The sequence below is a fragment of the Salvelinus alpinus genome, chromosome 12 (assembly GCF_045679555.1).
Source record: "Salvelinus alpinus chromosome 12, SLU_Salpinus.1, whole genome shotgun sequence".
NCBI classification, from domain to species: domain Eukaryota; kingdom Metazoa; phylum Chordata; class Actinopteri; order Salmoniformes; family Salmonidae; genus Salvelinus; species Salvelinus alpinus.
Window position 1 is genome coordinate 58,639,754 of NC_092097.1, and position 14,379 is coordinate 58,654,132.

Below are 14,379 nucleotides of genomic sequence, written 5' to 3' on the forward strand. Positions count from 1 at the left end.
CTATACACCTACCAGGTACCAGACCCCCACCCTGTCTCTATAGTTACTATACACCTACCAGGTACCAGACCCCCACCCTGTCTCTATAGTTACTATACACCTACCAGGTACCAGACCCCCACCCTGTCTCTATAGTTACTATACACCTACCAGGTACCAGACCCCCACCCTGTCTCTATAGTTACTATACACCTACCAGGTACCAGACCCCCACCCTGTCTCTATAGTTACTATACACCTACCATGTACCAGACCCCACCCTGTCTCTATAGTTACTATACACCTACCATGTACAATACCCCCACCCTGTCTCTATAGTTACTATACACCTACCAGGTACCAGACCCCCACCCTGTCTCTATAGTTACTATACACCTACCATGTACCATACCCCCACCCTGTCTCTATAGTTACTATACACCTACCATGTACCAGACCCCCACCCTGTCTCTATAGTTACTATACACCTACCATGTACCAGACCCCCACCCTGTCTCTATAGTTACTATACACCTACCAGGTACCAGACCCCCACCCTGTCTCTATAGTTACTATACACCTACCATGTACCAGACCCCCACCCTGTCTCTATAGTTACTATACACCTACCATGTACAATACCCCCACCCTGTCTCTATAGTTACTATACACCTACCATGTACCATACCCCCCCCCTGTCTCTATAGTTACTATACACCTACCATGTACCAGACCCCCACCCTGTCTCTATAGTTACTATACACCTACCAGGTACCAGACCCCCACCCTGTCTCTATAGTTACTATACACCTACCATGTACCATACCCCCACCCTGTCTCTATAGTTACTATACACCTACCAGGTACCAGACCCCCACCCTGTCTCTATAGTTACTATACACCTACCAGGTACCAGACCCCCACCCTGTCTCTATAGTTACTATACACCTACCATGTACCAGACCCCCACCCTGTCTCTATAGTTACTATACACCTACCAGGTACCAGACCCCCACCCTGTCTCTATAGTTACTATACACCTACCATGTACCAGACCCCCACCCTGTCTCTATAGTTACTATACACCTACCAGGTACCAGACCCCCACCCTGTCTCTATAGTTACTATACACCTACCAGGTACCAGACCCCCACCCTGTCTCTATAGTTACTATACACCTACCATGTACCAGACCCCCACCCTGTCTCTATAGTTACTATACACCTACCAGGTACCAGACCCCCACCCTGTCTCTATAGTTACTATACACCTACCAGGTACCAGACCCCCACCCTGTCTCTATAGTTACTATACACCTACCAGGTACCAGACCCCCACCCTGTCTCTATAGTTACTATACACCTACCATGTACCAGACCCCCACCCTGTCTCTATAGTTACTATACACCTACCAGGTACCATACCCCCACCCTGTCTCTATAGTTACTATACACCTACCAGGTACCAGACCCCCACCCTGTCTCTATAGTTACTATACACCTACCAGGTACCAGACCCCCACCCTGTCTCTATAGTTACTATACACCTACCAGGTACCAGACCCCCACCCTGTCTCTATAGTTACTATACACCTACCATGTACCAGACCCCCACCCTGTCTCTATAGTTACTATACACCTACCAGGTACCAGACCCCCACCCTGTCTCTATAGTTACTATACACCTACCAGGTACCAGACCCCCACCCTGTCTCTATAGTTACTATACACCTACCAGGTACCAGACCCCCACCCTGTCTCTATAGTTACTATACACCTACCAGGTACCAGACCCCCACCCTGTCTCTATAGTTACTATACACCTACCAGGTACCAGACCCCCACCCTGTCTCTATAGTTACTATACACCTACCAGGTACCAGACCCCCACCCTGTCTCTATAGTTACTATACACCTACCAGGTACCAGACCCCCACCCTGTCTCTATAGTTACTATACACCTACCAGGTACCAGACCCCCACCCTGTCTCTATAGTTACTATACACCTACCAGGTACCAGACCCCCACCCTGTCTCTATAGTTACTATACACCTACCAGGTACCAGACCCCCACCCTGTCTCTATAGTTACTATACACCTACCAGGTACCAGACCCCCACCCTGTCTCTATAGTTACTATACACCTACCAGGTACCAGACCCCCACCCTGTCTCTATAGTTACTATACACCTACCATGTACCAGACCCCACCCTGTCTCTATAGTTACTATACACCTACCAGGTACCAGACCCCCACCCTGTCTCTATAGTTACTATACACCTACCATGTACCAGACCCCACCCTGTCTCTATAGTTACTATACACCTACCAGGTACCAGACCCCCACCCTGTCTCTATAGTTACTATACACCTACCAGGTACCAGACCCCCACCCTGTCTCTATAGTTACTATACACCTACCAGGTACCAGACCCCCACCCTGTCTCTATAGTTACTATACACCTACCAGGTACCATACCCCCACCCTGTCTCTATAGTTACTATACACCTACCAGGTACCAGACCCCCACCCTGTCTCTATAGTTACTATACACCTACCAGGTACTAGACCCCCACCCTGTCTCTATAGTTACTATACACCTACCAGGTACCAGACCCCCACCCTGTCTCTATAGTTACTATACACCTACCAGGTACCAGACCCCCACCCTGTCTCTATAGTTACTATACACCTACCAGGTACCATACCCCCACCCTGTCTCTATAGTTACTATACACCTACCAGGTACCAGACCCCCACCCTGTCTCTATAGTTACTATACACCTACCAGGTACCAGACCCCCACCCTGTCTCTATAGTTACTATACACCTACCAGGTACCAGACCCCCACCCTGTCTCTATAGTTACTATACACCTACCAGGTACCAGACCCCCACCCTGTCTCTATAGTTACTATACACCTACCATGTACCAGACCCCCACCCTGTCTCTATAGTTACTATACACCTACCAGGTACCAGACCCCCACCCTGTCTCTATAGTTACTATACACCTACCAGGTACCAGACCCCCACCCTGTCTCTATAGTTACTATACACCTACCATGTACCATACCCCCACCCTGTCTCTATAGTTACTATACACCTACCAGGTACCAGACCCCACCCTGTCTCTATAGTTACTATACACCTACCAGGTACCAGACCCCCACCCTGTCTCTATAGTTACTATACACCTACCATGTACCATACCCCCACCCTGTCTCTATAGTTACTATACACCTACCATGTACCAGACCCCCACCCTGTCTCTATAGTTACTATACACCTACCAGGTACCAGACCCCCACCCTGTCTCTATAGTTACTATACACCTACCAGGTACCAGACCCCCACCCTGTCTCTATAGTTACTATACACCTACCAGGTACCAGACCCCACCCTGTCTCTATAGTTACTATACACCTACCAGGTACCAGACCCCACCCTGTCTCTATAGTTACTATACACCTACCAGGTACCAGACCCCCACCCTGTCTCTATAGTTACTATACACCTACCAGGTACCAGACCCCCACCCTGTCTCTATAGTTACTATACACCTACCATGTACCAGACCCCCACCCTGTCTCTATAGTTACTATACACCTACCAGGTACCAGACCCCCACCCTGTCTCTATAGTTACTATACACCTACCAGGTACCAGACCCCCACCCTGTCTCTATAGTTACTATACACCTACCATGTACCATACCCCCACCCTGTCTCTATAGTTACTATACACCTACCAGGTACCAGACCCCCACCCTGTCTCTATAGTTACTATACACCTACCAGGTACCAGACCCCCACCCTGTCTCTATAGTTACTATACACCTACCATGTACCATACCCCCACCCTGTCTCTATAGTTACTATACACCTACCATGTACCAGACCCCCACCCTGTCTCTATAGTTACTATACACCTACCAGGTACCAGACCCCCACCCTGTCTCTATAGTTACTATACACCTACCAGGTACCAGACCCCCACCCTGTCTCTATAGTTACTATACACCTACCAGGTACCAGACCCCCACCCTGTCTCTATAGTTACTATACACCTACCAGGTACCAGACCCCACCCTGTCTCTATAGTTACTATACACCTACCAGGTACCAGACCCCCACCCTGTCTCTATAGTTACTATACACCTACCAGGTACCAGACCCCCACCCTGTCTCTATAGTTACTATACACCTACCAGGTACCAGACCCCCACCCTGTCTCTATAGTTACTATACACCTACCAGGTACCAGACCCCACCCTGTCTCTATAGTTACTATACACCTACCAGGTACCAGACCCCCACCCTGTCTCTATAGTTACTATACACCTACCAGGTACCAGACCCCCACCCTGTCTCTATAGTTACTATACACCTACCATGTACCATACCCCCACCCTGTCTCTATAGTTACTATACACCTACCAGGTACCAGACCCCCACCCTGTCTCTATAGTTACTATACACCTACCAGGTACCAGACCCCCACCCTGTCTCTATAGTTACTATACACCTACCAGGTACCAGACCCCCACCCTGTCTCTATAGTTACTATACACCTACCAGGTACCAGACCCCCACCCTGTCTCTATAGTTACTATACACCTACCAGGTACCAGACCCCCACCCTGTCTCTATAGTTACTATACACCTACCAGGTACCAGACCCCCACCCTGTCTCTATAGTTACTATACACCTACCAGGTACCAGACCCCCACCCTGTCTCTATAGTTACTATACACCTACCAGGTACCAGACCCCCACCCTGTCTCTATAGTTACTATACACCTACCAGGTACCAGACCCCCACCCTGTCTCTATAGTTACTATACACCTACCATGTACCAGACCCCCACCCTGTCTCTATAGTTACTATACACCTACCAGGTACCAGACCCCCACCCTGTCTCTATAGTTACTATACACCTACCAGGTACCAGACCCCCACCCTGTCTCTATAGTTACTATACACCTACCAGGTACCAGACCCCCACCCTGTCTCTATAGTTACTATACACCTACCAGGTACCAGACCCCCACCCTGTCTCTATAGTTACTATACACCTACCAGGTACCAGACCCCCACCCTGTCTCTATAGTTACTATACACCTACCAGGTACCAGACCCCACCCTGTCTCTATAGTTACTATACACCTACCAGGTACCAGACCCCCACCCTGTCTCTATAGTTACTATACACCTACCAGGTACCAGACCCCCACCCTGTCTCTATAGTTACTATACACCTACCAGGTACCAGACCCCCACCCTGTCTCTATAGTTACTATACACCTACCAGGTACCAGACCCCCACCCTGTCTCTATAGTTACTATACACCTACCAGGTACCAGACCCCCACCCTGTCTCTATAGTTACTATACACCTACCAGGTACCAGACCCCCACCCTGTCTCTATAGTTACTATACACCTACCAGGTACCAGACCCCCACCCTGTCTCTATAGTTACTATACACCTACCAGGTACAATACCCCCACCCTGTCTCTATAGTTACTATACACCTACCAGGTACCAGACCCCCACCCTGTCTCTATAGTTACTATACACCTACCAGGTACCAGACCCCCACCCTGTCTCTATAGTTACTATACACCTACCAGGTACCAGACCCCCACCCTGTCTCTATAGTTACTATACACCTACCAGGTACCAGACCCCCACCCTGTCTCTATAGTTACTATACACCTACCAGGTACCAGACCCCCACCCTGTCTCTATAGTTACTATACACCTACCAGGTACCAGACCCCACCTTGTCTCTATAGTTACTATACACCTACCAGGTACCAGACCCCCACCCTGTCTCTATAGTTACTATACACCTACCATGTACCAGACCCCCACCCTGTCTCTATAGTTACTATACACCTACCAGGTACCAGACCCCACCTTGTCTCTATAGTTACTATACACCTACCAGGTACCAGACCCCCACCCTGTCTCTATAGTTACTATACACCTACCAGGTACTAGACCCCCACCCTGTCTCTATAGTTACTATACACCTACCATGTACCAGACCCCCACCCTGTCTCTATAGTTACTATACACCTACCAGGTACCAGACCCCCACCCTGTCTCTATAGTTACTATACACCTACCATGTACCAGACCCCCACCCTGTCTCTATAGTTACTATACACCTACCAGGTTAGTTTACCATACCCGTATTCAGCTCTGTCCTACCTGTCACCGTCCACTTCACAAGAAGGGACCAGGTAGGGACCGCTCCACACCAGGGCCATGTATAGTACCAGTCAAAGGTTTGGACACACCTACCCATTCAAGGGTTTTTCTTTATTTTTACTATTTTCTACACTGTAGAATAATAGTGAAGACATCAAAACTATGAAATAACACATATGGAATCATGTAGTAACCAAAAAAGTGTTAATTGCTTTTTGACCAAGAAGGAGAGTGATGGAGTGCTGCATCAGATGACCTGGCCTCCACAATCACCCGACCTCAACCCAATTGAGATGGTTTGGGATGATTTGGACCACAGAGTGAAGGAAAAGCAGCCAACAAGTGCTCAGCTTATGTGGAAACTCCTTCAAGACTGTTGGAAAAGTATTCCAGGTGAAACTGGTTGAGAGAATGCCAAGAGTATGCAAAGCTGTCATCAAGGCGAAGGGAGGCTACTTTGAAGAATCTAAAATCTAAAATATTATTTTATTTGTTGAAAACTTTTTTGGTTACTACATGATTCCATGCGTGTTATTTCATAGTTACCAGGGCCATGTAGTAGTAGGGCACAGTGTTCAGTAGTGCACTGCGTTCAGTATGGCCCAGTGTTCAGTAGGATACAGCGTTCAGTAGAATACAGAATTCAGTATGGCCCAGCGTTTAGTAGGTTACATTGTTCAGTAGGATACAGCATTCAGTATAGCCCAGTGTTCAGTAAGATACAGCGTTCAGTAGGTTACAGTATAGCCCAGTGTTCAGTAAGATACAGCGTTCAGTAGGTTACAGTATAGCCCAGTGTTCAGTAAGATACAGCGTTCAGTAGGTTACAGTATAGCCCAGTGTTCAGTAAGATACAGCGTTCAGTAGGTTACAGTATAGCCCAGTGTTCAGTAAGATACAGCGTTCAGTAGGTTACAGTATAGCCCAGTGTTCAGTAAGATACAGCGTTCAGTAGGTTACAGTATAGCCCAGTGTTCAGTAAGATACAGCGTTCAGTAGGTTACAGTATAGCCCAGTGTTCAGTAAGATACAGCGTTCAGTAGGTTAAAGTATAGCCCAGTGTTCAGTAGGTTGCACTGTTCAATAGGATACAGCATTCAGTAGTATTCAGTGTTCAGTAGGTTACAGTGTTCAGTAGTATTCAGTGTTCAGTAGGTTACAGTGTTCAGTATGGCCCAGCTTTTAGTAGGTTACATTGTTCAGAAGGATACAGTATTCAATAGGGCACGGCGTTCAGTAGGGCATGGCATTGTGAAACATTCATTATAATATGCTCCTACCTGTGTTCCCTCCCCCAGGAGAGCGTCTGCAGAGGGAGCAGCTGCAGGGAGCCCAGTCTCAGTACTGCCGCTGGCTGAGGAAGGTGCTGCCTGACACAGGACACACTCCCGCGCCAAACTGCAGCCGCGTGCGAGTCCCACAGTTCAGCTGCCACATGGGCGGGGCCGACCCAGGGAAGCTGCATGATATACTGAAGGATCGACCAATGAAATACTCCCTCAGGAAACCTGGCCTCACCCTCAAGGTAGGGAACAGGAGTAGGGACAGGAGTTTTACCTGTTCAGGAGGACACAGCTTCAGGAAACACTCCTGACCCCATTAATAGACAATCACAGAAAACCAAAAGTAATGTTGAGGACGAGTGACTGAACATGACATCATGTTGTGTTCTCTTGCTCCTTGAGCCAGAGATGTGGGATAACGTGTGTGTCAGAGACGGCCGTACTCCCTGATTTCAAGTTCAGATGGGAACAGTAGCCGAGTTGGAATAGTAGCTGAAGTCTGGCCGCTGACTGTAGGCTTCAGTTGTAGCCTATTATAGAATTGACTCCTGAACAATGAACTGTTTCTTGCAGTAAAATGTTCATTTTGTCTCGCGAACAGAAGTGGAGAAATATGATTTCTTTCTGTCAGCATCTTGAGAGAATACTGTCAGAATGCACGTTTAGGGACCTGTTGTGAAGCCTAAACATGCAATTTCTTTCAGCAAAATAAAAGCTGACAGTATAGAATTTTTACCACATAATGTGCATCCAAGACGAACTGATATACTACCAGAATGTTGGATTTTTTTTTCTACTTCCTTAAAACCGGTCCAATTGATGTCATTTGGACATTTTTCACAAAAAATCTCCCCGCTCCCTAAGCGTCCTCGCTCCGCTAGAGAAGCAGAAATGAAAGACAAAACATGACCAATGTCAACTACATTGAACAAAAATAAAAATGCAACAATGTAAAGTGCTGGTCTCATGTTTCATGAGCAGAAAAAAAATCTCAGAAATGTTCCATATGCACAAAAAGCTTATTTCTCTCAAATTTGGTGCACACATTTGTTTACATCCCTGTTAGTGAGCATTTCTCCTTTGCCAAGATACTCCATCCACCTGACAGGTGTGGCATATCAACAAGCTGATTAAACAGCATGATCATTACACAGGTGCACCTTGTGCTGGGAACAATAAAAGGCCACTCTAAAATTTGTAGTTTTGTCACACAACACAATGCCACAGATGTCTCAAGTTTTGAAGGAGCGTGCAATTGGCCGTTGCCAGATAATTGAATGTTAATTTCTCTACCATAAGCCCTCGTTTTAGAGAATTCGGCAGTACGTTCAAACGGCCTCAAAACCGCAGACCACGTGTAACCACGCCAGCACAGGACCTCCACATCCGGCTTCTTCACCTTCATCTGAGACCAGCCACGCGGCCAACTCCTTCCAGAGAGACATCAGGGACTGTAACATACTCTGTTTCACGGAATCATGGCTCTCTCTGGATATACTGTCCCCGTCCATACAGCCAGCTGGGTTCTCAGTACATCGCACAGACAGGAATAAAGAACTCTCTGGGAAGAGGGCAGTGGTGTATGTTTCATGATTAACCACTCATGGTGTGATTGTGATAACGTACAGAAACGCAAGTCCTTTTGTTTACCCAACCTAGAATACGGCACAATCAAATGCCGAGCGTATTACCTCCCAAGAGAATTCACTTTGGTTATGGTCACAGCCATGTATATTCCTCCTCAAGCCGATACCACGACGGCCCTCAAGGAACTACACTGGACTTTATACAAACTGGAAACCACATATCCTGAGGCCGCATTTATTGTAGCTGGGGATTTTAACAAAGCAAATTTGAGGAAAACACTACCGAAATTCTATCAACACATTGACTGTAGTACTCGCACTGGGAAAACACTCAACCACTGCTATTCTCTCTTCCAGGATGCCTACAAGGCACTCCACTGCCCTCCCTCAGATCACAACTCCATTTTGCTCCTCCCTTCCTGTAGGCAGAAATTCAAAACAGGAAGTACCCTTGCTAACATCTATTCAACGCTGGTCTAACCAATCAGAATCTGTGCTTCAAGATCGGGTAATAACATTGATGTATATACGAACACGGTTCATCAGGAAGTGTATAGGGGATGTTGTTCCCACGGTGACTAAAACCTACCCAAACCAGAAACTGTGGATAGATGGCAGCATTCGCGCTAAACTGAAAGTGCAAACCACCACATTTAACCATGGCTAGGTTCTTGGGAATATGGTCAAATACAAACAGATACAACAAATACAAAGGCAATCAAACAGGCAAAACGTCACGACAGAGACAAAGTGGAGTCGCAATTCAATGGCTCAGACACGAGATGTATGTGGCAGGGTCTACAGACAATCACAGATTACAAAAGGAAAACCATCCACGTCGTGGACACCGACGTCTTGCTCCCAGACAAGCTAAACACCTTCTTCGCCCGCTGTGAGGATAACACAGTGTCATCGACGCGGCCATCATTGTTTATAATTGACTTGCCTAGTTAAATAAAGATCAAATAAATAAAAAAGTAAAAAATTACTATCGCCCCGTAGCACTCACTTCTGTCATCATGAAGTGCTTTGAGAGGCTAGTTAAGGATCATATCACCTTTACCTTACCTGTCACCCTAGAGCCACTTCAATTTGCTTACCGCCCCAATAGATCCACAGACGAAGCAATCACCATTACACTGCCCTGTCCCACCTGGACAAGAGGATTACCTATGTAAGAATGCTGTTAATTGACTTTAGCTCAGCCTTCAACACCATAGTAGCTTCCAAGCTCATCATCAAGCTCGGGTTCCTGGGTCTGAACCCTGCCCTCTGCAACTGGGACCTGGACTTCCTGACGGGCCGCCCCCAGGTGGTGAAGATAGGAAGCAGCACCTCCACTTCACTGATCCTCCCCACAAGGGCACGTACTCAGCCCCCTCCTGTACTCTCTGTTCACCCATGACTGTGTGGCCATGCATGCCTCCAACTCAATCATCAAGTTTGCAGACGTCACAACCATAGTAGGCCTGATTACCAACAATGACGAGACAGCCTACAGGGAGGAGGTGAGGGCCCTGGCGGAGTGGTGCCAGGAAAATAACCTCTCCCTCAACGTCATCAAAACGAATCAGCTGATTGTGGACTTCAGGAAACAGGAGAGGGAGCAGCCCCCTATCCACAATGATGGGACCGCTGTGGAGAAGGTGGAAAGCTTCAAGTTCCTCGGCGTACACATCACTGACGATCTGAAATGGTCCACCCACACAGACAGTGTGGTAAAGAAGGCGCAACAACGCCTCTTAAACCTCCAGGAGGCCGATGAAATTTGGCTTGGCACCTAAGACCCTCACAAACTTTTACAGTTGCACAATTGAGAGCATACTTTCAGGCTGTGTCACCGCCCACTACCGCAGGGCTCTCCAGAGGGTGGTGCGGTCCACCCAACGCATCACCGGGGGCACACTGCCTGCCCTCCAGGACACCTACAGCACCCAATGTCACAGGAAGGCCAAAAAGATCATCAAGGACATCAACCACCCGAGCCACGGCCTGTTTACCCCACTATCATCCAGAAGGCGAAGTAGGTACAGACAAATTATTTCACTTATAATTCACAGTATCACAATTCCAGTGGGTCAGAAGTTTACATACACTAAGTTGACTGTGCCTTTAAACAGCTAGGAAAATTACAGAAAATTATGTCATGGCTTTAGAAGCTTCTGATAGGCTAATTGACATCATTTGAGTCAATTGGAGGTGTAAATGTGAATGTATTTCAAGGCCTACCGTCAAACTCGGTGCCTCTTTGCTTGAAATCATGGGAAAATCAAAAGATATCAGACAAGACCTCAGAAAAAGGTTGTGGACCTCCACAAGTCTGGTTCATCCTTGGGAGCAATTTCCAAATGCCTGAAGGTACCACGTTCATCTGTACAAACAATAGTACGCAAGTATAAACACCATGGGACCACGCAGCCGTCATACCTGTCATGTTGTCTTTGATCATGTCTTGTCCCTGTGCTTCCCTCTGCTGGTCTTATTAGGTTCTTTCTCTTTCTCTCTCTCTATCGTTCCGTTCATGCTCCCAGCTGTTTCTCATTCTCCCTACGACCTCATTTACTCTTTCACACCTGTCCCCTATTTTGCCCTCTGATTAGAGTCCCTATTTCTCCCTCTGTTTTCCGCTCCTGTCCTTGTCGGATTCTTGTTTGATGTTTGCAGTTTCTGTGTCCTTGTTCCGCCCTGTCGTGTTCTTTTGCCTTCTTCAGATGCTGCGTGTGAGCAGGTGTCTATGTCAGCTACGGCCTGTGCCTTCCTGAAGCGACCTGCAGTCTGTGGTCGCGTCTCCAGTCGTTCCTCTCTATTGACGAGAGGATTTCAGTTTCCTGTTTTGGATTACCATTGATTTATATCCAGGAGAATCATTATTTGTTTTATACTGGAATAAAGACTCTGTTACTATTACGTCGCTTTTGGGTCCTCATTCATCTGCATAACAGAAGAATCCGACCAAGATGGACCCAGCGACTACGGATTCTCTCAACACTGCCGTCAAGTTCCAGGGAGCAATGCTCGGCAGACACGAGCAGGAATTGTCTGCTGCTCGTCATGCCGTTGAGACCCTGGCCACTCAGGTCTCCGACCTGTCAGGACAGTTTCAGAGTCTTCGTCTCGTGCCACCAGCTACTTCCTGGTCTTCCGAGTCTCCGGAACCTAGGGTTAATAACCCACCATGTTACTCTGGGCAGCCCACTGAGTGTCGCTCCTTTCTCACCCAGTGTGATATTGTGTTCTCTCTCCAGCCCAACACATACTCAAGAGAGAGAGCTCGGATCGCTTACGTCATATCACTCCTTACTGGTCGGGCTCGGGAGTGGGGCACAGCTATCTGGGAGGCTAGGGCTGAGTGTTCTAACGTTTATCAGAACTTTAGAGAGGAGATGATACGGGTTTTTGATCGTTCAGTTTTTGGGAAGGAGGCTTCCAGGGCCCTGGCTTCCCTATGTCAAGGTGATCGATCCATAACGGATTACTCTATAGAGTTTCGCACTCTGGCTGCATCCAGTGACTGGAACGAGCCGGCGTTGCTCGCTCGTTTTCTGGAGGGACTCCACGCTGAGGTTAAGGATGAGATTCTCTCCCGGGAGGTTCCTTCCAGCGTGGACTCTTTGATTGCACTCGCCATCCGCATAGAACGACGGGTAGATCTTCGTCACCGAGCTCGTGAAAGAGAGCTCGCGTTAACGGTGTTTCCCCTCTCCGCATCTCAACCATCTCCTCCCACCGGCTCAGAGACTGAGCCCATGCAGCTGGGAGGTATTCGCATCTCGACTAAGGAGAGGGAACGGAGAATCACCAACCGCCTTTGCCTCTATTGCGGTTCTGCTGGACATTTTGTCATGTCATGTCCAGTAAAAGCCAGAGCTCATCAGTAAGCGGAGGGCTACTGGTGAGCGCTACTACTCAGGTCTCTCCATCAAGATCCTGTACTACCTTGTCGGTCCATCTACGCTGGACCGGTTCGGCTGCTTCCTGCAGTGCCTTGATAGACTCAGGGGCTGAGGGTTGTTTTATGGACGAAGCATGGGCTCGGAAACATGACATTCCCCTCAGACAGTTAGGGAAGCCCACGCCCATGTTCGCCTTAGATGGTAGTCTTCTCCCCAGTATCAGATGTGAGACACTACCTTTAACCCTCACAGTATCTGGTAACCACAGTGAGACCATTTCCTTTTTGATTTTTCGTTCACCTTTTACACCTGTTGTTTTGGGTCATCCCTGGCTAGTATGTCATAATCCTTCTATTAATTGGTCTAGTAATTCTATTCTATCCTGGAACGTTTCTTGTCATGTGAAGTGTTTAATGTCTGCTATCCCTCCTGTGTCTTCTGTCCCCTCTACTCAGGAGGAACCTGGTGATTTGACAGGAGTGCCGGAGGAATATCATGATCTGCGCACGGTCTTCAGTCGGTCCAGAGCCAGCTCCCTTCCTCCTCACCGGTCGTATGATTGTTGTATTGATCTCCTTCCGGGGACCACTCCCCCTCGGGGTAGACTTTACTCTCTGTCGGCTCCCGAACGTAAGGCTCTCGAGGATTATCTGTCTGTTTCTCTCGACGCCGGTACCGTGGTGCCTTCTTCCTCTCCCGCCGGAGCGGGATTTTTCTTTGTTAAGAAGAAGGACGGTACTCTGCGCCCCTGCGTGGATTATCGAGGGCTGAATGACATAACGGTTAAGAATCGTTATCCGCTTCCCCTTATGTCGTCAGCCTTCGAGATTTTGCAGGGAGCCAGGTGCTTTACTAAGTTGGACCTTCGTAACGCTTACCATCTCGTACGCATCAGAGAGGGGGACGAGTGGAAAACGGCGTTTAACACTCCGTTAGGGCATTTTGAATACCGGGTTCTGCCGTTCGGTCTCGCTAATGCTCCAGCTGTCTTTCAGGCATTAGTTAATGATGTACTGAGAGACATGCTGAACATTTTTGTTTTCGTTTACCTTGACGATATCCTGATTTTTTCACCGTCACTCGAGATTCATGTTCAGCACGTTCGACGTGTACTCCAGCGCCTTTTAGAGAATTGTCTCTACGTGAAGGCTGAGAAGTGCGCCTTTCATGTCTCCTCTGTCACTTTTCTCGGTTCTGTTATTTCCGCTGAAGGCATTCAGATGGATCCCGCTAAGGTCCAGGCTGTCAGCGATTGGCCCGTCCCTAAGTCACGTGTCGAGTTGCAGCGTTTTCTCGGTTTCGCTAATTTCTATCGGCGTTTCATTCGTAATTTCGGTCAAGTGGCTGCCCCTCTCACCGCTCTGACTTCTGTCAAGACTTGCTTTAAGTGGTCCGGTTCCGCCCAGGGAGCTT

General features: G+C 48.0%; 1 protein-coding gene across 1 annotated transcript in view; it reads left to right on the forward strand.

Annotated features, from left to right (window-relative positions):
* Window positions 1–14,379, forward strand: part of cfap92 (cilia and flagella associated protein 92 (putative)) — a 93,536-nt gene that overhangs the window by 63,229 nt on the left and 15,928 nt on the right. Inside the window, exon 17 of the mRNA XM_071334621.1 lies at window positions 7,503–7,729. Within this exon, the coding sequence (XP_071190722.1) occupies window positions 7,503–7,729 (227 nt within the window). The remainder of the gene's footprint in view (window positions 1–7,502; window positions 7,730–14,379) is intronic.